A 25,878-nucleotide genomic window follows, 5' to 3' on the forward strand; every position below is an offset into this window, starting at 1 on the left:
GTGTAATCAAGTCTCCGTATAAATGCATCTGCACTGTGATAGTCTCAGAGGTCCGTTAAAAGCGCAGAGAGCATCATGAAGAACAAGGAACACACCAGGCAGGTCCGAGATACTGTTGTGAAGAAGTTTAAAGCCGGATTTGGATACAAAAAGATTTCCCAAGCTTTAAACATCCCAAGGAGCACTGTGCAAGCGATAATATTGAAATGGAAGGAGTATCAGACCACTGCAAATCTACCAAGACCTGGCCATCCCTCTAAACTTTCAGCTCATACAAGGAGAAGACTGATCAGAGATGCAGCCAAGAGGCCCATGATCACTCTGGATGAACTGCAGAGATCTACAGCTGAGGTGGGAGACTCTGTCCATAGGACAACAATCAGTCGTATATTGCACAAATCTGGCCTTTATGGAAGTGTGGCAAGAAGAAAGCCATTTCTTAAAGATATCCATAAAAAGTGTTGTTTAAAGTTTGCCACAAGCCACCTGGGAGACACACCAAACATGTGGAAGAAGGTGCTCTGGTCAGATGAAACCAAAATTGAACTTTTTGGCAACAATGCAAAACGTTATGTTTGGCGTAAAAGCAACACAGCTCATCACCCTGAACACACCATCCCCACTGTCAAACATGGTGGTGGCAGCATCATGGTTTGGGCCTGCTTTTCTTCAGCAGGGACAGGGAAGATGGTTAAAATTGATGGGAAGATGGATGGAGCCAAATACAGGACCATTCTGGAAGAAAACCTGATGGAGTCTGCAAAAGACCTGAGACCTGGACGGAGATGTGTCTTCCAACAAGACAATGATCCAAAACATAAAGCAAAATCTACAATGGAATGGTTCAATCATAAACATATCCAGGTGTTAGAATGGCCAAGTCAAAGTCCAGACCTGAATCCAATCGACAATCTGTGGAAAGAACTGAAAACTGCTGTTCACAAAGGCTCTCCATCCAACCTCACTGAGCTCGAGCTGTTTTGCAAGGAGGAATGGGAAAAAAATTCAGTCTCTCGATGTGCAAAACTGATAGAGACATACCCCAAGCGACTTACAGCTGTAATCGCAGCAAAAGGTGGCGCTACAAAGTATTAACTTAAGGGGGCTGAATAATTTTGCACGCCCAATTTTTCAGTTTTTGATTTGTTAAAAAAGTTTGAAATATCCAATAAATGTCGTTCCACTTCATGATTGTGTCCCACTTGATGTTGATTCTTCACAAAAAAATACAGTTTTATATCTTTATGTTTGAAGCCTGAAATGTGGCAAAAGGTCACAAAGTTCAAGGGGGCCGAATACTTTCGCAAGGCACTGTATGTGCCCTTCTTTGTGAGGCATTGGAAAAAACGTCCCTGGTCTTTGTGGTTGAACCGGTGTTTGAAACTCACTGCTCGACTGAGGGACCTTTACAGATAATTGTATGTGTGAGATGAAGAGATGAGGTAGTCATTCAAAAACCATGTTAAACACTATTATTGCACACAGAGTGAGTCCATACAACTTATTACATGATTGTTAAGCACATTTTTATTCCTGAACCTATTTAGGTGTAGTTATTGACTCAAGACATTTCAGCTAGTTTTTTAAATTGATTTGTAAACTTTTTCGAAAAACATAATTCCACTTTGACATCATGGGTATGGTGTGTAGGCCACTGACAAAACATCTACATTTGATACATTTTAAAATTCAGGCTGTAACACAATCACATGTGGGAAAAGTCAAAGGGTGTGAATACTTTCTGAAGGCACTGTATCCGCCTTGCTCTTCACCTTCTGTTTGTTTCCCTTTGGGCAGGTCTGGTTTCACTGAGTTATTCCTAGAACATTCCAACTTAAGTGAGGTTACATAAGGAAACCTTAAGTGAGGTTACATAAGGGAACCTTAAGTGAGATTGCATAAGGGAACCTTAAGTGAGATTGCATAAGGAAACCTTAAGTGAGATTGCATAAGGGATTTGTATTCTCATCTGAGATTAAATCTAAAGAGGTTATTACATACAACTGTAGAACTATACTCAAATAGCCCTAGATATATGATTAGTATAATAAATGCATCACCCCACTATGCAGTTAAGAACACTGTTTTGGCAGTCAAAAACATGAAAGGACAAGGACTGGCACTACAGTGAAAGTTCTACATGACATTTTTGTGAAGTGTTGATGATAAATAGTGGAGTTTGGAGTTTGTATTCTACTTGCTCTTTTCATACCATGCTGTCATGTTGGTAAACAGCAGTAAATATTGTCAGGTAGCTGTGATAGAGCAGGTAACTCCGCTACTGGCCTTCCTCTCTATTCCTCTCCTCCATACCTCTCTCGTTCTCTGTTTACACCCTCTCTGTTTTGCTTCATTCCACTCCACCTTTCCATAATCTGTTTTTCAGCTAACGTGTGAGTATGTTTATAGAAGAGAGAGGGAGAGAGTGAGTTAAGTGTGGTCTGATTGAGGAGGTGGAATGGGCTGATAGAAAGAAGAAGGGAGGAGAAAGAGAGAGGGAGGGCTGAGAAAGAGGGAGTAGGGGGAAACAGACGGGTGGGGGGAGAAGAGGTATAAAAGTATAAAAGCCTTGCTAAACAGAATAAAGAAATATCCCCAGAGAGAGAGAGGGATTCTGAAAGAGACTTTACCAGAGAGTTGACACCATAACTATCTTCTTAGGGTAAGTACAACTATCTCATAGCTACATAACAATATACTATCCACAATATATTAAAAACAAGATATACATTTGATATAGGTAACTTTGACTTAACTCTAACAGAAATCCCATAAAGGAGGTTAATGTTTAGGTGTAAATATTGGCTGTCACTTTTTGCAGCCGAGAATGAAGTGTAACTAACAAAACAAACAGACTTGGATCCATTAAAACAGTGATCCAGTGAGATGCATGGGGACAGCCTTCAGTTTGTTTGATGTGCTACTGAGTGCTGAGTGAATAGGGGTCATTAGCCTGGTGGTGCAGTTCTGTGGGTTAGTAGCATCCTGCATGGTAAAGTTTTTTTTCCAGTGAGGTGAGCACATTCTGGCCTGGGGGGGGGTCTCAGGGCCTGCTGTGTGTTCGTCAGGCTGCAGACGATGCTGTCAGCACCTCACTAACACAAACACACCCACTCATTGATATCCTCGTAACCCTTTTGCCTGTAAGGTCTGTGAGCTCCCTCCCTGTGGGCCAGCTGTGCCCCATGCCTGGGGGGTGACATGTGCCATTGGGTATGTAAAGGAGGGGCGTTGTACCAGGTTGTCATCCTACCCTATAAACACATGAGGCGACAGAGAGGGTCTGCCATGGGGCACATGGATGTGGGTGAATGTGGGGGTTTTTGTTCGCAAGGTTGGGGTCTTGTTGACTATTTGTACAGGTGTCAAAAACGTGGCAAAGTGTGTGTGTGTGTGTGTGTGTGTGTGTGTGTGTGTGTGTGTGTGTGTGTGTGTGTGTGTGTGTGTGTGTGTGTGTGTGTGTGTGTGTGTGTGCGTGCGTGCGTGCGTGTGTGTGTGTGTGTGTGGGGACGTGGTTTAGGGTTAGGTTTAGGGTTAAGGTTAGGTTTTTTGGTTAAGATTAGGTGTGTGTGTGTGTGTGTGTGTGTCACTGCTCCATTGCTGCCAGCACTATGACTGTTTTTCTCCCTCCCCCATCATTCAGCAATGGCACTGACTAGTTACTACAGTATACCCATATACAGCGCCGTGAAAAAGTATTTGCCCCCTTTCTGATTTTCTCTATTTTTGCATATTTTTGATACTGAATGTTATCAGATCTTACCAAAACCTAATATTCGATAAAAAGAAGTTTACAAATACCAGTTTATACCAGTTTAATGGAAGTATATATGGAGATAGTTTAGTGCCTAAAATAAGGGGATAAATAAAAATGGTTTCCTGATACTTTTTATATCTCTCAGCTATAGGACAGACACTTCAGAACAAACTTCCTTTAGATGATTTTTGGGGGGACTATATGTTGTTCCATGTAGTGAATCTGTTATTCAATGTGTTTCTAATGGCTAATAGCAGTAATGACACATTAAATGTTTCATCCAATAATTTTATATATTTCTTTGATACCTAAGGGTTTTTAAAATTCAAAATCAAAGCTAAATAATCCTTAGTATGGTCATCTTAAAACAATTCATAAGTTAGCTTAGAACCCCCTGGCTTAAACAGGGCTTAAATTCGAATAAAATGGTTTTCAAGCATGAACTGCTCGTTTCAAGTCCTCGTTTCAGATCTTCAACAGATGGGACCCATCCAAAACGTTGACTCAGGTTTTCCAAAAAAACACCTGGAAGCACCTGGATGATCATCAAGAATCTTGGAAGAATGTTCTATGGACAGATGAGTCAAATGTATAACCTTTTGGATGACATGGGTGCCATTATGCCTGGCGAAAACCAAACACTGCATTCCACAGTAAGAACCTCATACCAACGGTCAAGCATGGTGGTGGTAGTGTGATGGTTCAGGGATGCTTTGCTGCCTCAGGACCTGGACGACTTGCCTTAATAGAAGGAACTATAAATTCTGCTCAGAGAATTCTACAGGAGACTGTCAGGCCATCCATCTGTGAGCTGAAGCTGAAGTGCAGCTGGGTCATGAAGCAAGACAATAATCCAAAACACACAATCAAGTCTACATGAAAATGGCTAAAAAGCAACGAATTTTAAGTTTTGGAATGGCCTAGTCAAAGTCCAGACCTAATTCCAATTGAGATGTTGTGGCAGGACTTAAAACGAACAGTTTATGCTTGAAAACCCACAAATGTTGCTGAGTTAAAGCAGTTCTGCATGGAAGAGTGGGCCAAAATTCCTCCACTGCGATGTGAGAGACTGATCAACAACTACAGGAAGCATTTGGTGGGAGTCATTGCAGCTCAAAGTGGCACAACCAGTTGTTGAGTGTATGGGGGCAATTACTTTTTTTACACAGGAGCATTGGGTGTTGCATAACTTTATTTATGAAATAAATTAAACAAGTATGTAATTGTTTTGTTATTTGTTCACTCAGGTTGCCTTTATCTAATATTAGGTTTTGGTTGAAGACCTGATAACATTCAGTATCAGAAATTACTAGAGAACATGAGAAAGGGGGTAAATGCTTTTTCACAGCACTGTACGCCCATAGAAACCCTGTACTTTCCTGTCTGTACATCACAAGGGACCCTAAAATCCAGTCATACAAAAATAACATTGGTTTTGGGAATATGTTTGTTTGCCCTCTACTCTGGAAATACATAAATGTATAGGCCTAGATATTATTATTTTTGTTGACATTGAGAAATAGTGTGTAGTCAATGGATTTATGGCTGCATTAACATGTACATGAACCCACATACAGACCCATGTAGACTCTTTACCATCAGTTCACTTGTTTTATAGCTGTCACAGTCCCTAACGTACAGTAATGTCATGCACTCCCTCCATGCCACATATGACACATTTTAACATCAGTCTTCTCTCCAGCAGACCAAGAGACCGACAGACAGCCAGATTGAGGATGAGGACTCTCCTCCAGTGTGTGGCCCTGTCTGTCACCATCTCTCTCTGCGTCTGCTACGGTACATTTCTACAAATCAACGCTACGTCAATTCAGAATCTTTTCAGTAAAACCTGGTGATCTACAGTGATAAGTCACGGATAACTTTCCCCTTCTTTTCCACAGATTCTCAAGAAAGCACAGAATCCTTTGAAGGTGATCGACCTTCAGATTCTTATGGCAGTAAAACATTCCCACACATTTGATGTATTATAAAAACACTTATATTTGTAAATTTGTAAAAATATTATTTCATCTGATTTAGAATTCCAGACCAATTAGGCCATTCAGTGAATTCAATATGATTTTGCCACTGAAATCTGTATGCCCGCCCCTGTTGAGATGGGGATAATTTCTTCTAATAAAATGGTTTTATTTAATTCCATTACATTCCAGATGTGTTTGTCAGTCCATACCGAGCCAACTCATTCATCAACCCACAGAGTCCACAGAGGGGAAGTGCCTACAACACTCCATCAAGAGGCAGCACTTACAGGAGGTACCACACACAATACCCCATAATGTCAAAGCTGAATCAATAACTATTCAACCCCTTGTTATGTTAAGCCTAAATAAGTTTAGGAGTAAAAATGTGCTAAGAAAAGCCACATAATAAGTTTCATGGACTCACTCTGTGTACGATAATAGGTTTTAACATGATTTTTGAATGACTACCTCATCTCCTCACCTCACCTCACACATACAATTATCTGTAAGGTCCCTCAGTCGAGCAGGGAATTTCAAACACAGATTAAACCACAAAGATCAGGGAGGTTTTCCAATGCCTCACAAAGAAGGGCACATATTGGTAGTTTTTTAAAAGTTTTTTAAATCACACATTCAATATCCCTTTGAGCATGGTGAAGTTATTAATTACACTTTGGATGGTGTATCAATACACCCAGTCACCACAAAAGATACAGGCGTCCTTCCTAACTCAGTTGCCGGAGAGGAAGGAAACCGCTCAGGGATTTCACCATTAGGCCAATGGTAACTTTAAAACAGTTACAGGGTTTAATGGCTGTGATAGGAGTAACTGAGGATGGATCAACAACATTGTAGTTACTCCACAATACTAACCTAATTGACAAAGCGAAAAGAAGGAAGTCTGTACAGAACACAAATATTCCACAACATACATCCTGTTTGCAAGGCACTAAAGTAAAACTGCAAAACAAAGCAATTAACTGTTTGTCATGAATACATAGTGTTATTTTGGGGGCAAATCCAATACAACACATTACTGAGTACCACTCTCTGTATTTTCAAGTATAGTGGTGGCTGCATCATGTTATGGGTATGCATGTATTAAGGACTGGGGAGTTTTTCAGGATAAAACATTTACGGAATGGAGCTAAGTACAGGAAAAAAAATCCTAGAGGAAAACCTGGTTCAGTCGGCTTTCCACCAGACACTGAGAGATTAATTCACCTTTCAGCAGGACAATAACCTAAAACACAAGGCCAAATCTACACGGGAGTTGCTTACCAAGAAGACCGTGAATGTTCCTGAGTGACCGAGTTACAGTTTTGTCTTAAATCTGCTTGAAAATCTATGGCCAGACTTGAAAATGGTTGTCTAGCAATGATCAATAACTCTTTTGACAGTGCTTGAAGAATTTTGAAAATAATAATGGGCAAATATTGTACAATCCAGGTGTACAAAGCTCTTACACGGAACTCAAACAGGCTGTGCGTGTGCGCCATCGTGCGCTATCGTGAATACATTTATTTTGTTCCCCTACACCAAACGCGATCACGACACGCAGGTTAAAATATCAAAACAAACTCTGAAACAATTACATTAATTTGGGGACAGGTCAAAAAGCATTAAACATGTATGGCAATTTAGCTAGTTAGCTTGCACTTGCTAGCTAATTTGTACTATTTAGCTAGCTTGCTGTTGCTAGCTAATTTGTCCTGGGATATAAACATTGAGTTGTTATTTTACCTGAACTGCACAAGGTCCTCTACTCTGACAAATGAATCCACACATGAATCGTTTCTAGTCATCTCTCCTCCTTCCAGGCTTTTTCATCGTTGAACTTATATGGTGATTGCATCTAAACTTTCATAGTTTTACCACGACTACCGGCAAAACAGTTAGTCTTTCAATCACCCACGTGGGTATAACCAAAGAGGAGAAGGCACGTGGGTACCTGCTTCTATAAACCAATGAGGAGATAGGAGAGGCAGAACTTTCAGCGTGATCTGGGCCAGAAATAGGAATGGCTTCCATTTTAGCCCTTGGTAACGCAGACGCTTGTTGGCGCGTGCGAGCAGTGTGGGTGCAATAATTGAATAACATGGATTTGTACATTTATTTTGCGAACATATATTACACAACATATATAACATAACATATATTGGCTCAAGGGTGTGAATGCTTATGTAAATGGTTATTTTTGTATTTAAATATCAATACATTTGCTAACATTTCTAAAAACATGTTTTTAGAAAAAATATCAATTTAAACCATTTACAATTCTGTCTGTAACATAACAAAATGTGTAAAAAGTCAAGGAATATGAATACTTTCTGAAGGCACTGTAGGCCTCTGTGTTCTTTGTTTATCTGTGTTTCATAATGGTTGACTGTGATTGTAGTTGACTTGTGTCTGTGTTTCAGAACAATGAAGTCTCCAGCGGAGAGGCGCACAGAGACATGTGAGGACTACTCTCCCTGTCGCTTCTTTGCCCATCACTATGGTTACCAGCTGGCCTATCAGAGATATTTTAGAGCCAGGAACCCAGGCACAACGGGGACCCGTGGATTCTGAGTCCCTGTCCATCTTATCATAGCAATTATTCCTGCTATTGATTTACTGTACGCTCATTCAACACACTCTGACATTACGTAACAGGATATTGGTTCGGTGATGTAACAGTGAAAGAGATGTGACAAATATATGAAAACATATCAGTAAATCAATTACGTATATAGTGATCCAATAATCTTGCGCATTTATATAATTCAAGCGCCATTTATTGTATAACTTTATAGCCTACTCACAATCACCACACCCTCAAAGAATAACTGCTTTCAGAAATCTGTGTTTGTGAAGATTAGCTTCACACCCACCTCCATTGTTCCCTTTTTCCATCCACACTAAGACAACAGTCTCTGTCTAACCCATATGTATTTATATGTATTAAAAAGTGGTTTTGAAGAGTTTCTTACATTCATTGTCTAAATCCTATGGTGTCACGATATTCCTCAGAGGGGCTTAGTAACCTTACTTGTGGGCTATAGAATTCCACCTCATTTGGTTCCACGTGTTGCCAAATTTCAGTTGAATATGATTTTGAATTGGGAGCAGATGTGTGGACGCTAATAGCTGTCCCAGTTTGACCAGTGTGGTAGCAACAAATCAGAAAAATGTAGTGTGGAAACAATAAAAGCCAAGGGAAGCTACATTTTTGCACCAGCATGACAAAGTTTGCACCTGTTTTTAAACTGTAAGTGTAAATTATGTTCAAAGTCAGTTACTATTTGTTTGATAATCCAGTAGTTTGTATGGCCTCATCTTCCACTTTTGGAATGTAAATGTATATATTTTTGGTATTTTTTCCCCTAACTTTTGTAAATGGGAGCATCAATGGTATCAATAGAAAATACTAATTCCCAGGTCACATACAAAAAATAAGTAGTCAGCTGGTCACTGGTTTTGTTGACAAGATGCAGCTCCTTTACCGTACCATAAGAACCAGAGGTCACCTGAACACAGTGAATGTCAGTCTCTAGAAGATGAGAGAGACACAAGCATCACACTGGATCTGGTCATGGCACACCCACGAACAGTGGTGTAAAGTACTTAAGTAAAAATATTTTCAAGTACTGCTTATGTCATTTTTGGGGGGGTATCTGTACTTTACTATTTATATTATTTTATATTATTTATATTATTTTATTTTATTTACCTCACTATATTCCTGTAGAAAATATTGTTATTTTTACTCCATACATTTTCCCTGACAACCCAAAGTCCTCCCTACATTTTCAATGCGTGAAATTCACGCACTTATCAAGAGAACACATGGCCATCCCTACTGCCTATGGTCTGACGGACTCACTAAACACAAATGCATCTTTTGTAAATAATGTCTGAGATTTGGAGTGTGCCCCTGACTATCCGTACATTTAAAAAATAAGAACATGGTGCCTTCCGCTTTGCTTATTATAAGGAATTTAAAATTATTTATCATTTTACTTTTGATACTTAAGTATATTTTAGCAATTCAATTTACTTTTGATACTTAAGTACATTTAAAACCAGATACTTTTAGACTTTTACTCAAGTAGTATTTTACTGGGTGACTTTCACCTAAGTAACTTTCTATTAAGGTATCTAACCTTTTACTCAAGTGTGACAATTGGGTACTTTTTCCACCACTGCCCACGAACGGGCAGTCACATTGATGTTTTTTTTGTGATTCCGCAGAACCAAAATGTTCATAATGAAGGCTTTGCTAGGATAGATTTCTGAACTTTGTCTCTATATGGAGGAACGACATCAGCACTTACACAGACGCTGAAATTACACCCCACATTGTCAAGGCCCAGAAGTCCGACTTGGAAAGAAACTGAGAGAGCAAAATATAGAGGGACATTTCCCTTAAGGGTGAGGTCTTTCAATAAGGTCTTTACACACCCCTTAAGGGTGAGGTCTCTACATTATGCAATGCTGTCAAGCAATAATGTGCTACTTAAGAAGTTGAACATGAGTTGGGAAAAGGCAACAAGTAATAGAATAGAATGGTGCAAAATAGAATATAATGGAGCAGAATAGAATCGAATGAAGCAGAATAGAATATAATGGAGCAGAATAGAATCGAATGAAGCAGAATAGAATATAATGGAGCAGAATAGAATCGAATGAAGCAGAATAGAAAATAATGGAGCAGAATAGAATGGAGCCGAATAGAATAGAATTTTGTTCTACTTTAGTAGTTGAACAATTTATGTGTTTTAGTTTTTATATGCCTATCAATGCTCCATACAGGCACTGGATATACCATAATATGTGTATTACTGGTGAATGAATGTACAATCAACAATCAATCTAAAAATTGCTTTCAGTTTCTTCATATAGGAAATCACTGTGGTTTGTTATAAAAAAGCAAAACCTCTGATCAAAAGTCTGTCACATAATGACGGATGTCGGTTTCTCGTCTTGTTCGATTAGTATCATATGGTTTTATCAACCAGTAGTTAGTTAGTGGTTTGAATAGGATGTCGTGTGGGCATGCTTTAAAACTCGGACCTCTTGAGGTTGTCTGGTGGTACTGCAAATTTAAAGGAGTGTTGTCTTTATACAGTGGGGTCCGAAATTATTGACACCCTTGATAAAGATGAGCAAAAATGACTGTATAAAATAAATAATTCAAATACTGAGCTATATTGTATGCAACAAAAAAAAAGGGACATTTTTTAGCAATTACATTTACTTTTGATACTTAAGTATATTTAAAACCAAATACTTTTGTATTTGTAGTATTTTACTGGATATCTTTCACTTTTACTTTAGTCATTTTCTATTAAGATATCTCTACTTGTACTCAAGTATTACGATTAGGTACGTTTTCCACCACTGTGTATTAGTATAAAATAATACCATTTCAACATTTTTGGAGCATACAATTTAACTCAGTAATATAATTATTTAATTTCCACATTTTTGGAGCATACCATTTAACTCAGTAATATAATTATTTAATTTCCACATTTTTGGAGCATACCATTTAACTCAGTAAAATAATGATTTAATTTCCACATTTTTGGAGCATACCATTTAACTCTGTAAAATAATGATTTAATTTCCACATTTTTGGAGCCTACAATTTAACTCTGTAAAATAATTATTCATTTCATCTTCATCAAGGGTGTACATTTCGGCCCCCACTGTAGGTGTGGGAATTATTAGAGACATGTACATATGTTTTTACAACAGTTAAATATAAAAGGTGTCATACTATTTTTTCATGGGGTTTAAAAAATAATAATAATAATTTTAAAGCATGACCTCACCAAAAAATATGATGAAGCATAAATGTAGAATGTTTTTTCGAATGTTTAGAATATATGCAACAATTATTTGAGAATTCAGGGTGTGTGTGTGTGTGCGTGTGCGTGTGCGCGTGTGTGTGTGTGTGTATCTGTTCAAGGTGCCAGTGTACATTTGCTGTTGCTTGTGGGTGTATGATACATGATTCCTCAACCAATCACAACTCAAGATATTGTGAGGGTCATAACTATAAACTGAGTGTGTGTTCATGTACTGGTGAGAGAGACAAGGCAAGACAGAACAGTCTAAGTCTCATACTTGTTGATCGTCCAGATCGTGAACCAACAGCAAAGAGAAAGATGAAGACCTTGGCCATCCTTGACCTCTCTGCTCTGGCATGTGTGTGCCACTCTATTGGAGGTAAGAGCAGAGATAGAGCGACAGCGTTAAGTCAAGGTTTTGCACCTGTGCAAAATGTGCAACTCTTTTTAGGATTTCAGCATAAATGGAATAAGGAAAATAATCAAATAAATAATTAAACTTCATATAAATGTTAAAGAATAAATAAAACATGTAAACAATTTATAATGTTGTAGTTGTGTTTTCAGATCGAGATGATTAATCATGTACAATAGTGTTTCCTGTCTACATAGACTCCTCTACCCCTACTGCCTCAAAGCCTGCTAGTGAGAAAAGAGTGGGTAAGAAACAACACTAGGATAATTAGTACCAGAATGGCAGGGGTCTGATTGTGTGTACTGTAATGTTGATGACCAGTCGTAGATGCACTGAACATGGTTATTCTAAGTGCAGTGGGATTACACTTGTTTATATTTCTCTCGTTTTAAAAAGTGAATATGTTCTATGACCTTACAGGTGTGTTTGTTAAGAAGGACCTGGCCTCCACTTTGGTGCGACAGAAAAGAGACGGCACTGCCCTTGCAGACTTGTCCCTGACTCAGCTGGAGTGGTACAGTACTGTTCTGTAGTCCCCTGTCTGTCATCTGATAGCCTGGCACACAAGGTTGTTTTTCTACAAGGTGTCATAAGTTGTGTGAAGTTGACTGGATGTAATTTGGGTGGTGGACCATTCTTAATAAACACTGGAAACTATTGAGTGTAAAAACAACAACAGTGTTGACGTTCTTGACACAGACCGGTGTGCCTGGCACCTACTACCGTACCCTGTTCAAACCCTCTGAATTTCACACTTACACAATCCATGTCTCAATTGTCTCAAGGCTTACAAATCCCTCTTTAACCTGTATCCTCCTCTTCATCTACACTGACTGAAGTGGCTTTAACAAGTGACATCAGTAAGGGATCATAGCTCTCACCTGGATTCACCTGGTCAGTCTATGTCATGGAAAGAGCAGGTGTTCTTAATGTTTTGTACACTCAGTGTATGTGTTTTGCTGTTAATCAATGTTTGTATAGGAACAAGCATCATTTCCACTTAATTTAAGATTAATTTAAGATGAAATGTGCACAAATATTCAGGGAATTTCCTGTTGTTATGGAGTGAAATGTTAATTATATAAGCCTCTTTCTTCACACTGGATAGTATCTAGATGTTCATCTATGTTGTTTCCCCCCCCTTTCTTCTTTCACCTCTTCCTCTTATTTTATGGAAACTGCCCAACCCCTTCATTCCCAGTCTGAGGGAGGTGTGTGAGCTTAACTACTGGTGTGAGAACCTGATGGACACAGCTGGGATCATTGCTGCCTACACCGAATTCTATGGACCAATCCCATACTAGATGTCAACCCACTCCACAAACCAACTTCCATTCTGCAAGGCTTTTTGGAGAGAAGTAGGTGTAATGTTCTGAGGGTGAAACATCTGATTAAATCTAAACAAATGAAGTATAAATTGATACGGTGTTAGAGGGAGAGCGAGGGAGAAAGAGAGAAAGAGAACAAAGGGAAGTTATCAAGAGAACTATTTCGTAATATTCTGTAGTGTAGCATGGTCAACAAAAATATCTAAACAATGTCTTTCATAAAATGATTTCATATTACATAACAATATTCTAACAATGTTATAACATGATACATTGTGCGAGATCTGTCATTTCCTAAAGAGAACAAATGAGAAACAGATTAGGCTACACACTAATGGAGACCTGAACAAATGCCCTCTGTGGTATCAAAGGCTGGTAAAGACCTTGATACAACTATAGTGGAGCAAACAGTTCCATTGGCTTGACATTGCTGACTTTGTTTATTGAAATATTGAAAGAGCAAAGTTACATGTACAGATCTTCAGCACCTTCATGAATATAAAACATCTATGACAGCTGAAAACATTTAGACTACATTGCATTTTATATTGCGTGAACAAACATATCTATCTACCTGTTCAATTGCATAAATGTTCCCAATGCTGGGGCATTTAACTTGGTCATCACTGCCAATGTTCGTATTGACAGTTGAAGTCGGAAGTTTACAAACACTTTGTTTGGCGTCAATAAAACTTGTTTTTTCCACCACTCCACAAATTTATTGTTAACAAACTATAGTTTTGGCAAGTCGGTTAGGACATCTACTTTGTGAGTTTGACACAAGTCATTTTTCCAACAACTGTTTACATACAGATTATTTCACTTATATTTCACTGTATCACAATTCCAGTTGGTCAGAAGTTTACATACACTAAGTTGACTGTGCCTTTAAACAGCTTGGACAATTCCAGAAAATGATGTCATGGCATTAGAAGCTTCTGATAGGCTAATTGACATCATTGGAGTCAATTGGAGGTGTACCTGTGGATGTATTTCAATGCTTACCTTCAAACTCAGTGCCTCTTTGCTTGACATGATGGGAAAATCTAAAGAAATCAGCCAAGACCTCAGAAAACAAATGGTAGACCTCCAGAAGTCTGGTTCATCCTTGGGAGAAATTTCCAAACTCCTGAACGTACCACGTTCATCTGTACAAACAATAGTACACAAGTATAAACACCATGGGACCACGCAGCCGCCATACCGCTCAGGAAGGAGACATGTTCTGTTTCCTAGAGATGAACGTACTTTGGTGCGAAAAGTGCAAATCAATCCCAGAACAACAGCAAACGACCTTGTGAAGATGCTGGAGGAAACAGGTACAAAAGTATCTATATCCACAGTAAAACAAGTCCTATATCAACATAGCCTGAAAGGTCCCTCAGCAAGGTAGAAGCCACTGCTCCAAAACCGGAATAAAAAAGCCAGACTACGGTTTGCAACTGCACATGGGGACAAAGATCATACTTTTTGGAGAAATGTCCTCAGGTCTGATAAAACTAAAATAAAACTGTTTGACCATAAAGACCATTGTTATGTTTGGAGGAAAAAGGGGGAGGCTTGCAAGCCAAATAACACCATCTCAACCGTTAAGCACGGAGGTGGCAGCATCATGTTGTGGGGGTGCTTTGCTACAGGAGGGACTGGTGCACTTCACAAAATAGATGGCATCATGACGAAGTAAAATTATGTGGGTATATTGAAGCAACATCTCAAGACATCAGTCAGGAAGTTAAAGCTTGGTCGCAAATGGGACTTCCAAGTGGACAATGACCCCAAGCATACTTCCAAAGTTGTGGCAAAATGGCTTAAGGACAACAAAGTCAAGGTATTGGAGTGGCCATCACAAAGACCTGACCTCAATCCTATAGAAAATGTGTGGGCAGAACTGAAAAAGCGTGTGCGAACAAGGTCTACAAATGTGACTCAGTCACACCAGCTCTGTCAGGAGGAATGGGCCAAAATTCACCCAACTTATTGTGGGAAGCTTGTGGAAGGCTACCCAAAACGTTTGACCCAAGTTAAACAATGTAAAGGCAATGCTACCAAATACTAATTGAGTGTATGTAAACTTCTGACCCACTGGGAATGTGATGAAAGAAATAAAAGTTGAAATAAATCATTCTCTCTACAATTATTCTGACATTTCACATTCTTAAAATAAAGTGGTGATCCTAACTGACCTAAACAGGGCATTTTTACTAGGATTAAATGTCAGGAATTGTGAAAAACTAAGTTTAAATGTATTTGACTAAGGTGCATGTAAACTTCCAACTTCAACTGTATGTAAGGTCATCTTGCCTTAAGATTAGTTTAACCTGGCCATTCTACCCACAAAATAATGTATCATAAAATGCAAAAGGCACTCACTCACCTGCAAGAGAACTTGGTTGAAGCGTAGGCTATTCGTAACAGTAGCAGTAGCAAAGGTTGCAGGTTCACCCAAAACTGCAGACATGAAGCAAAGACTTGAGTGCAAAACTGCAGTCTACTTGGTCAGCCACTGGGGGGGGGTTGAGCGTATTTAGTTTGACCTTCTTCTTTGGTGTTTCCGGTTTATCTCACACGAGACTTCCGCCCTAGCTCGCGGCAATCAAAACATGGTGGACGGCATCAATTAGCCAAAAGTGTTTATGTCAGTGTGATCTAAAAGGGTATCACATACATTAGTTTGATACAGGCAACGTTATTTATAGTTGACAATTCACCCGATTGGAAAGTAAGAAAGGGGAAAGGCGCACTGCCCACAGTTTTCACGTGGATAAAGGTAGAGTCAATTCAAGTTAGCTTTTTCGTTACCTGTTTATCGAGCTAGTTGACTGGCTAATTTAGCTAGCTAACGTTATGCTGATGTGAAACCTGCAGAATTTGGTGACATAGCTACCGTTGGTTACAAAATGTGCTAGCTAGCTAACTATTTAACATTTCAGCAAATTAGTATTGGCGAGTATTTGCATTATCTATGGCTAGCTAACATTAGAACTGGTACAGGTTTTCTAGCTAATTTACCTAACGTTAGTTTGGACTAGTTAACGTATACTTCTGACTAGCTGCTATTCAAACAATAATTGTTTTGTGACATTGTGCTGGGAGACGAACTTGTATGTACAAGTATGTTTCCCAGCACAATGTCAAAAGGCAATTCATTATTGGTTTAATCGCAGCAAGAGAGTGAACGTTTGTATAAAAAGGACCTCTGAAATGAAAATGGATGGTCCTCCCTAGAGCAAAATATATTTTACCTAAACCCTCCCTGAACGCAAAAAACGAGTGACCCTCCCCTATACCTAAAATAATAATTAAAACAAAGTGGATAGCAGAGAACATGTCTACCGTTTACCCTCACCTATTGGACAGACCAGAGCCTTAAATATTAATATTTGTTTAATACCGTACCATTTTCCAAAATTACAGGCTAAGAATGAACATATGCCTGTGTGTTCATCTTATCATATTAATCCAATGCCAAAGAAATGTGTCTTGTTTGCAATGAAACTGCCCCTGTTTGCAAATAATAAAATCTGAGACCTCATTAGGAATCTGAGCATGGTGCTTTCCAAAGTTAGGCCTAACTTATCACCCCAGGCAGAGTAGATCGATGCAGAAAAATGGCAGCTTTAACTGCTCGCTACTCTTCTTCTGTAGCTCAACCCAACGAGAGAAGGTCACAAGCGTTTACCTAAAAGCTGTCTGGGTTTAAACATCTTATATTGTATAGAAAGTGAATAACTTAATCAATTGGTAGTGACAGAATATGATTACTTCCCAAGCAAAGGACATTTTTTGTCTTTATGCTAGAAACAATGATATCCCCATATGCATCGGAATCATGTCTTTCCTGGATATTTTACAGCTTGTTTCTAGCATAAAGCATTGCGGACCAAAGCGCTGTTATAGATCACTTTATATAATCAGATCTGTTTTTTCTTTTTTGCAATTTTCTTCAATAAAAAGCAGGTCTATGGCATACCGTCTCATACCCCATCAATTTGAGTCTTGGTTTTGTCAGTGAAGTGCTGTTATTTAAAGAGTGGATGGTGGAATTGACCAACAAATCTATTGACATAGCAGCCTATAGCCTAAGTTAGTCTGCCAACCAGGTGGGCCTATCTCTTATTTTTTAAATAGGCTCCAACACAAAGTCCTCTTGTTAGTAAACTAATTAAAATTAAGACTGTTGAAATGAATTATGCCTATTTGAATTTGCCTGCTTTCAGCACCATGAGCTGTCCATTTCCGATTGATTGCTTCATTTCAGCACCACAATGTAAGTTACTCGAATCCGGCTTATTGTGAGGTCAATAACTCTGATAAATAGGCCTACATCATGGGCAAGAAACCCATATAGTAGTAGCAAGCTATAAAAGTTGACCTCCAGCATTCCTTTTCATCTTTGTGCTCTCCTTCTCAAACTTAACTGAAGATAGGCTATAGCAGTGTTTCCCAACCCTGGTCCTCTAATACTCCCAACAGTACACTGTTTTGTTGTGGCCCTTGACAAACACACATCATTGAGGGCTTGATGATTAGGTGACAAGTTGAATCGGGTATGCTTGTCCAGGGTTACAATAGAAATGTGTACTATTGGAGGTACTTAAGGACCAGGGTTGGGAAACACTGTTCATGCGCAAGAGTGCATTTTTTTGGGAAGAAGCCCAAAAACTCTCCCTCTGAACTGCCACCGTAGGTCTACACAGCGCAGCCATTGGTTAGGAATCACACAAAGAAAAGTTTTTATTCAGCAAGAGCAGAGCAGGCTGGGGCTCCTGGTTGGAATATACATCGCAGTGTGTAATACAGCCTAGTTGTATTTACACCATCCCAGCAGCTATCTTAGAAGTATAACTTATAGATTTTCTCCTGATTCCAATAAGTTGATACTGTATCTTCCCTGGCAGGGTGAAGGAGACACGCCATCACCATGGGGCGACGTTCGACCTCCTCCACCAAGAGTGGGAAGTTCATGAACCCCACCGACCAGGCCAGTAAGTAACGTCATACCCTTTCCGTCGTCATGTGACCGCTCACATCATACGTTCACCTCACCTTGAGCATGACCACATCAGGACACCCATTGTTACTTAAGCTTCAGGGGATCCCATGTCTGTGAAAGGAAAATCATTTCTGTGTCTGTTATTGAGCTCAGCAGCACTATGAACAATAGTAAAGGCATCAATGTAGAAGAGCTGTAAGGTAACAGGTTCTACATCAAACTTAATGCGGTGCCTTTTCCTCTTCAGGGAAGGAGGCCAGGAAACGGGAGCTGAAGAAGGTAAGACCTTGGCTGACAAGTTGAATGTCAATGACAGGTTGACTTTGTAGTCTGTCTATAAATCTCACTGTGTTCGTCTTTGCTGCACCACAGAACAAGAAGCAGAGGATGATGGTGAGAACAGCTGTACTGAAGATGAAGGACCCCAGACAGATCATCAAAGACATGGAGAAGCTGGATGAAATGGGTGAGCCATTGCAAACGGGTTTTAAACAAGGTTTTACGTTTTGTTATTTGTCTTCCAAAAAGATCTTGCTAATCATTATCTTTTCTCCTGTTCACATCCATTCTCTATCTCTTTTTTTCTGTGCCAGAGTTCAACCCTGTGCAGCAGCCACTGCTGAATGAGAAGGTGCTGCGGGACAAGAGGAAGAAGCTACGGGAGACGTTTGAGCGCATCGTACGTTTGTACGAAAGAGAGAACCCGGACACTTACAAGGAGCTACGCAAACTGGAGCTGGACTATGAGAGCAATCGCGGCAAGCTGTCACTCTACTTTGACTCAGTCAAGGTGTGTATGCTATGCTGATCAACATGTATGAATTGCACAGATAAACCAGGCAGTGCTGAGATCATGTCATCATTTTTTGCTGTTGTTCACTACTCACTTTCTCTTCCTCGCTCTGTCAACTAGAATGCTGAACTGGTGGAGGTGGATAGCATCCCACTCCCAGAGATGCCCCACGCCCCCTCCAGCATCCTGATCCAGGACATCCCCCTGCCTGGGGCCCAGCCTCCCTCCATCCTGAAGAAGGGCTCCTCGTTTAGGTGGGCATTCCCCTGAATTTAGTGCTGTCTCAGTATCATTCCTATGGACCATACCACAACCCTACCAGCTGCTCTGTAAACACTCTCTCACTCTCTCTTTCTCTCTCAGTAAGGGGATCAGTGCTTCCATGTCTGCAGCGGTGGCAGGCGTCCCTCGGTTACCCCCTGGTAGGAAACCCCCGGGGCCCCCACCTGGCCCCCCACCGTCTCAGGTCCTGGCACTGTACGCCTCACGCAGGGCCCAGTTCGCAGCAGACACAGGTACTGCACACACACCTCACTATTGCTTGTTTGCACATGGGATCAGGAGGAATAAATATGCTTCATTCTACTTTCTCATCCAAATCCACCTTTCTCTGCCTACAACCAGATCCATCCAACCAGGCCTCTGACATGGAGAAAGCCATGGACACTATGCTGATGGGAGGAGAGAGGGACAGTGGGAGCGAGAGCGATGGAGACGATGGGGAGGAAGACGACAGCGACTCTGAAGAGGACAGTGAAGGAGAGAGGGATGACGGAGGCGAGGTTGACAAGAGGATGACGGAGGATGATAGAGAGAAGGGCAGAGAGGAGGACAGAGGGGACAGACATGCAGGTGAGAGGCAGAGCCCTGTCCGCATATGTGCTTTCTTGATCACCCCAAGTGTGTTGGGTTCAGTCTTCAAGTCTGTGCACTACTTGGTGTTGTAGTTTAAAGAATGATAACACAGATATGGCGTTTTACACAAGGTTGTGTGATATGTTTTGCAGGACGCAGTGTGCGGTTTGCAGACATGCCCCCCTCAACACCCAGGGAGAAGAGCAAGAAGAAGAGGATTGTGAAGAAGAAAAAGGCCATCACTCCTCTGCAGGCTATGATGCTTAGGATGGCAGGTACTGTATCTCCTTCAGTCTGCACACAACACCACTACCACACTTCAGCAGGATTTGATGATGCAGATGAATGATTGGATTGTTGACACTATTTTGGAGAATGATGTAATTTAAAGAGGTTTGTATGGAGGATGATTTCTCCATGGGAACTAGGTTATAATTTCTTCCTTCATCCCTTTCTCACTCATCCCCTTTATTATTTGTCTACAGGGCAGTCCATCCCTGAAGATGAAGAGGAGGAAGAGGAAGTTGAGGAGGAGTATACTGACTCTGACGACTCCGACATCGAGGATAGGGGACCACCAGGCGACAACCAATCTCATCTTATACCCAATCAGCGCATGCCTCCACCCTCTGGACCAATGGGAGGACAGCAACCACCTCTACACATGCAGGGTCCACCAGGAACAGGGCCTCCACCGTTGGGACCACCCCCAGCTCCTCCAATGAGGCCTCCTGGTCCGCCCTCTGGCCTGCCTCCCGGCCCTCCTCCAGGTTATTTGGTTTTATGTGTAGTAATGATTGGAGTACAGTGTCATCTTGTATGACGTTGCTTCATTACTATCAAATGACTAAAACAAAGCACTATGATGTGATATGTCATATGATATGTCTTGTTTGTCATCCTAAGGTGCTCCCCCGTTTTTGAGGCCGCCTGGTATGCTAGGTGGTCCAAGGGGACCGATGCCCCGGCTACTGCCCCCTGGACCCCCACCAGGTCGTCCCCCTGGCCCTCCCCCAGGCCCCCCTCCAGGTCTCCCTCCTGGTCCTCCACCCCGGGGACCCCCACCCAGACTGCCTCCCCCAGCTCCCCCAGGTATGTGTGGATGTATTTTTGTGCCTTTTATTGGAATTTCACGACTTTATCCCTTCTCCTTAAACACGGAACATTGTCAAAACATACATATTTTTTAAACATAACGACAGTTATGCAGTAGTACCGAAAGTTAACAGTAATAAAAATATATGTCAACATGGCACAAGCTAAAATTAATGTAAAATATATTTTGGGCAGCAAAGCATGGGCATAGAGCAGGATTTCCCCCCACTCTAATCTCCTCTCTTCTCCCTTTCTGTAGGTATCCCCCCTCCTCCACGATCTGGCCCCCCACGCCAACTCGCCCCTCCCCTCTCTCTTTTCCCCCGCCGCTTAACTCCAACGTCCTCAGTGCTCCCCCAGCATCGTCCACCGCCAGAAACCCGGCTCCAACCCGGATGGCTCCCAGAGCAACCCCAATGCCTCCATGCTGCCCCCTCCCTCCATGCCTATGTCCATGCGCCCAGGGATGCAGATGCCCCCTCCCCCGGGGACAAGTGCCTTGCCGTCGGGCGTAAACCCCACCAGCCACCACCATGCACCAACCATTGAGAAGCGGGCCAACATCACCTCTATCTCAGCCGGAGGCAGCAATCTGGCAACAGGCCAGGGGAGTGGCGGAGCCACCATCTCAGCCAAACCCCAGATCATCAACCCCAAGACAGAGGTCACCCGCTTCGTGCCCACGGCGCTGAGGGTGCGCAGGGATAAAGGGGCCGGGAGCGGAGGAGGGCCTATGGAAAAGAGAGGAAGAAGAGATGAAAGGGTGGGAGGCCAGAAGCAGCAGTCGATGGCTACCCCCATGGGGTTGGCCAACCCTACTCAGATGGGCCCAGTCTCTCAGCCCAACATGAAGACCAAGGACCAGATGTATGAGGCCTTCATGAGGGAGATGGAAGGACTCCTCTGAGACTGACAAGGGCTGTGGGGTGAAAAGGGTGGGTGTTGAGAAGGAATGAACAGTAGGGGCCATGAAGAAAGTGTTAGTGATACCATCAAGCAGATGCTGTTCAGAAACACATTGGTTCCTCTAAATGAAGCAGAAAGGCTTTGTTTTTCACAATGAGACTAGAATCTCCTCCCTACCAACTTACTGTACATGGCTATGATAATTTGGTTCAATCTTTGTGAAAAAGCTAGTGTTTTTTTATGACTGTCAAATGTTTATTTTATTGTTGAACTGAGAAACGTAATGGATTTCAAAGAAAGAAGGGGGGTGTTTTGTCAGGTGTTTGTAGGAAAATCCAAATGAGTGTGCATATGCTTGTCTGAAATGGTTAGACCTGCAACTAAATAAATACTTAAACTCAATTAACTATTTTCAGTCCAATCTTTTTTTAAAGTATATTTTCATAAGTCAGACTAGAAATTAATAAACCACCATGATGAACAGGCTCGTTCAGCAGGATGCAACGTTTTGGAACATTCAGATGGAAGAACTAGGCTAAGGAATCACATCAGCTCTATTCATGGCATTTCTATCTGTAACGTTTGACAACTGAATGTGGTCTAAACATTGCAATTAATTTGAACGATTTATGAATTCAACGGGGAACCTCAAGTCCCAGAAATCCTAGCATGAAATCTTATTTCCGTACATGCGCACTTTAGCGTAGACGGCACGTTGGCAAACAAGCATGGCGGACGACTCGAAGAAAAGTGTTGAGATAAAAACAGATGACGCAAAGGATGAAGATTCGAGTAATGATGATAACAGTAACGTTAATATCGCTGAAAATGATGAACAATTGAAGACCTTCAAGGATCTGGTGAGTAACGTTAGCTAGCTAAATTGAAATGGTGTATAAGCTTTCCGGCTTGGAAGCGAGCTAACGTTAGTTAAAACAGCACATCCACAAACCAACCTACTGCTGATAAGTTAGCAAGTTAACTCTTTCAACCACCAACATACAGTTCAGCATCCTACTGATGAGAGCTAGGTACAGCTGTGAGATGATGTGAAGTCATTGACAGACATTTAAAAATGGGGCGCGCATTCATCCATGCGATGTGTGTACATGTCTAACATAAACTCTATATTCTAAGGTGTTTACATATTTCTGCCATGGCATGCATCTGTTTAATATAGGGTGTAACTGAAGTGCTGTGTGAAGCTTGTGAACAGTTGGGATGGAAGACTCCTACAAAGATCCAGATAGAGGCCATACCTGTAGCCTTACAAGGTGAGTTCAGTTGGATGGGGGTGAATGTTCTTGTTTGTGCCATGTATAAAATGGTTGGTAAAGACCTGTCCTCTCGGGGGAAGGTCTCATGTCTGTTTGTACACTCACGATGCACTTTCTTCTCTCCTCTCTCAGGAAAGGATGTAATTGGCTTGGCAGAGACCGGCTCAGGTAAGACCGGTGCGTTTGCTCTGCCCATCCTGCAGTCACTCCTCGCTTCCGCTCAAAGGCTGCATACACTCATACTCACCCCCACCAGAGAGCTGGCTTTCCAGATAGCAGAACAGTTTGAGGCCCTGGGCTCCAGCATCGGAGTCAAGACCGGTACGTGGGCTTTGGAAGGAGTAGAAACATATATTTGAAGGAACTCAAGTGTCATGTGACTGTTGTTTTAACTTGTCTTTTTTTCTGTTTCAGCTGTTATCGTTGGAGGAATTGACATGATGTCCCAATCCCTGGTCCTGGCCAAGAAACCTCACATTGTCATTGGTGAGAAAATACCTTAATCCAACCTACCCCTTTCAGTTGCATAATGTGGTACCATCTTTTAAGTGCATTCCTGGTTGATACTGTGTATTCACCGTGCATGTCATAACAGCCACCCCCGGGCGGTTGATAGACCACTTGGAGAACACCAAAGGCTTCTCGCTGCGAGCGCTGAAGTTCCTGGTGATGGATGAGGCAGACCGGATCCTCAACATGGACTTTGAGACTGAGGTGGACAAGATCCTAAAGGTTATTCCCAGAGACAGACGCACGTTTCTCTTTTCTGCCACTATGACCAAAAAGGTAACCACGTAATAGACCCTATTATCTATTCCTTTTAGCTTTTCATTTGAGACTTGTCAGAGTATCCCTAACCCCTGGCCTGTCACACTAACCCTTCTATGTCTTCTATATTTACCAAGGTCGCCAAGCTACAGAGAGCAGCTCTGAAGGATCCAGTTAAATGTGCCGTTAACACCAAATACTCAACAGTAGAAAAACTTCAGCAGTACTACGTCTTCATACCCTCCAAATACAAGGTACTTGAAGTTTGATGTTCTAATGGAAAAGCTGTGTATGGTTAGTGTTGGATTGTAAGTTAACTGGCTGTGTCTCCAGGATTGTTACCTGGTGTCCATCATCAACGAGCTGGCTGGGAACTCCTTCATGATCTTCTGCAGTACGTGTAACAATGCCCAGCGTGTGGCACTGCTGCTTAGGAACTTGGGCATCACTGCCATCCCCCTGCATGGGCAGATGAGTCAGGTACCCCCCTTATCCAAACACACTACTGTCTACCAACATACTCCAAATATCATACTAACACTTCCAAATGTTTTACACATCAGAGAAATCTGCATGTAAGAAAGTATACATGTCTTTCTCTGTTGGTCAGAACAAACGTCTGGGGTCGCTGAACAAGTTCAAATCTAAGTCTCGCTCTGTGTTGCTGGCGACGGACGTGGCATCAAGAGGACTGGACATTCCACATGTAGACTGTGTTATTAACTACGACATCCCAACCCACTCAAAGGTATCAATCTTGCTTGTGTGGATGTTTCTCCCTGGTCTGTGCAGTCTCTTCAATGTTATCACAAACGATGACCCAACTGAGCAAGTTTAGTGGTGTTTTATTGTGTGTGTGTGTGTGTGTGTGTGTGTGTGTGTGTGCGCTCAGGACTACATCCACAGAGTGGGGCGAACCGCCAGAGCAGGACGGTCTGGAAAATCCATCACATTTGTCACACAGTAAGGGCCACCTTTATGCTCAATCTCAACCAATCCTATTGAAATTGGTGACTTCGTCCAAATATTTTCTTCTGATTGACATATTAACCTCTCAGGTATGATGTGGAGCTGTTCCAGCGAATCGAAACTCTGATTGGCAAGAAGCTCCCTGCCTTCCCCACGCAGGAGGAGGAAGTGATGATGCTGGTGGAGAGAGTGAGCGAGGCACAGCGATTCGCCAGAATTGTGAGTCTCAATCAGTGTCTTTTCAGCAGTGTCGTCATCCATTGTAATGGCTCTAAAGTCAGTCACGATAACCTCTTCCCCTCTCAGGAAATGAAGGAGCAAGGAGAAAAGAGGAAGAGGCCCAGAGGAGAAGAGGGGGATGACACAGAGCAGTCCAGCGGTGTGAGGAAGAAAGTAAGAGGCGGCGCTGGTGGTGGCGGAGGGGGGGGGAGAGGAGGTGGCAGAGGGGGAGGAGGAGGGAAAAACCGTGGCGGAGCAGCTTGGAGAGGCGGACATTAAAGGTGCCAGTAGAATAACACAATACTGTACATATTGTCAGATAGTATGACATTTTCTCCTTGATATAAAACATCTATGATTATTAACAGATGCCTCTTTCTTTACAACCACCACATCACGAGACAGGCTATTTAATTACCAATGACTTGTTAAATTTACTAATCAATCTTTCCATTTGTAATAAAATGTTTATGTAAAATCAAGACCATTTTCAGTGAGTTGTGTTCACATTCACAATTTGATAATAAAGTTTGTTCAACATGAATGGAATCCTGATATGATAATATAACATCATTAATTTGTATTAAATATTTCATTAAATATTTTGAATGTATATTTGCAATGCAGGTGACATGAACAGGGAAAAAATAGACAATGACCTATATTTCCAGGATGATAATGGTA

At 41.5% G+C, this 25,878-nt stretch overlaps 3 protein-coding genes across 4 annotated transcripts; all 3 read left to right on the plus strand.

Annotated features, from left to right (window-relative positions):
- The first annotated feature begins 2,522 nt into the window (after positions 1 to 2,522).
- LOC112258846 (matrix Gla protein) lies at positions 2,523 to 8,702 on the plus strand. Of its 2 annotated transcripts, none has more exons than XM_024433464.2 (5): positions 2,523 to 2,662; positions 5,463 to 5,554; positions 5,659 to 5,688; positions 5,929 to 6,031; positions 8,160 to 8,702. In XM_024433464.2, the coding sequence occupies exons 2-5, from the start codon at positions 5,494 to 5,496 to the stop codon at positions 8,308 to 8,310; spliced, it is 345 nt and encodes a 114-aa protein (XP_024289232.1). In that variant the 5' UTR covers positions 2,523 to 2,662; positions 5,463 to 5,493; the 3' UTR covers positions 8,311 to 8,702. The 2 variants fall into 2 exon arrangements, with proteins under 2 accessions (XP_024289232.1, XP_024289234.1); XM_024433466.2 differs by having other exon boundaries at positions 2,548 to 2,662; positions 5,460 to 5,554.
- Positions 8,703 to 15,867: 7,165 nt separating this feature from the next.
- Positions 15,868 to 22,363, plus strand: LOC112258845 (WW domain-binding protein 11). Its single transcript, XM_042327582.1, is given in 14 exon segments — positions 15,868 to 16,086; positions 18,218 to 18,304; positions 18,560 to 18,591; positions 18,685 to 18,778; positions 18,906 to 19,102; positions 19,226 to 19,359; positions 19,469 to 19,620; positions 19,730 to 19,957; positions 20,113 to 20,235; positions 20,446 to 20,730; positions 20,867 to 21,058; positions 21,315 to 21,368; positions 21,371 to 21,481; positions 21,520 to 22,363. Coding segments are annotated over 13 exon segments (2,109 nt in total). The 5' UTR covers positions 15,868 to 16,086; positions 18,218 to 18,240; the 3' UTR covers positions 21,963 to 22,363.
- A 289-nt stretch (positions 22,364 to 22,652) lies between these two features.
- Positions 22,653 to 25,738, plus strand: LOC112258844 (probable ATP-dependent RNA helicase DDX47). The gene is made up of 11 exons (XM_024433462.1): positions 22,653 to 22,821; positions 23,142 to 23,235; positions 23,371 to 23,559; positions 23,653 to 23,724; positions 23,834 to 24,024; positions 24,144 to 24,260; positions 24,340 to 24,486; positions 24,617 to 24,754; positions 24,899 to 24,969; positions 25,065 to 25,194; positions 25,282 to 25,738. Exons 1-11 carry the CDS (start codon positions 22,690 to 22,692, stop codon positions 25,471 to 25,473), a joined length of 1,473 nt encoding a protein of 490 aa, XP_024289230.1. The 5' UTR covers positions 22,653 to 22,689; the 3' UTR covers positions 25,474 to 25,738.
- Positions 25,739 to 25,878: the final 140 nt, after the last annotated feature.

Source organism: Oncorhynchus tshawytscha, linkage group LG09 (genome assembly GCF_018296145.1).
Source record: "Oncorhynchus tshawytscha isolate Ot180627B linkage group LG09, Otsh_v2.0, whole genome shotgun sequence".
Taxonomy (NCBI): Eukaryota; Metazoa; Chordata; class Actinopteri; order Salmoniformes; family Salmonidae; genus Oncorhynchus; species Oncorhynchus tshawytscha.

What these genes read in the sequence shown, in the direction of transcription:
- LOC112258846 (XM_024433464.2), top strand. Translation starts at nt 5,494, where the DNA reads ATGAGGACTCTCCTCCAGTGTGTGGCCCTGTCTGTCACCATCTCTCTC. An exon ending in CTCTCTCTGCGTCTGCTACG is followed by an intron (nt 5,555 to 5,658) that starts GTACATTTCTAC and finishes TCTTTTCCACAG; the next exon opens with ATTCTCAAGAAAGCACAGAA. An exon ending in AAGCACAGAATCCTTTGAAG is followed by an intron (nt 5,689 to 5,928) that starts GTGATCGACCTT and finishes ATTACATTCCAG; the next exon opens with ATGTGTTTGTCAGTCCATAC.
- LOC112258844 (XM_024433462.1), top strand. Translation starts at nt 22,690, where the DNA reads ATGGCGGACGACTCGAAGAAAAGTGTTGAGATAAAAACAGATGACGCA. An exon ending in CATACCTGTAGCCTTACAAG is followed by an intron (nt 23,236 to 23,370) that starts GTGAGTTCAGTT and finishes CTCCTCTCTCAG; the next exon opens with GAAAGGATGTAATTGGCTTG. An exon ending in GAAACCTCACATTGTCATTG is followed by an intron (nt 23,725 to 23,833) that starts GTGAGAAAATAC and finishes ATGTCATAACAG; the next exon opens with CCACCCCCGGGCGGTTGATA.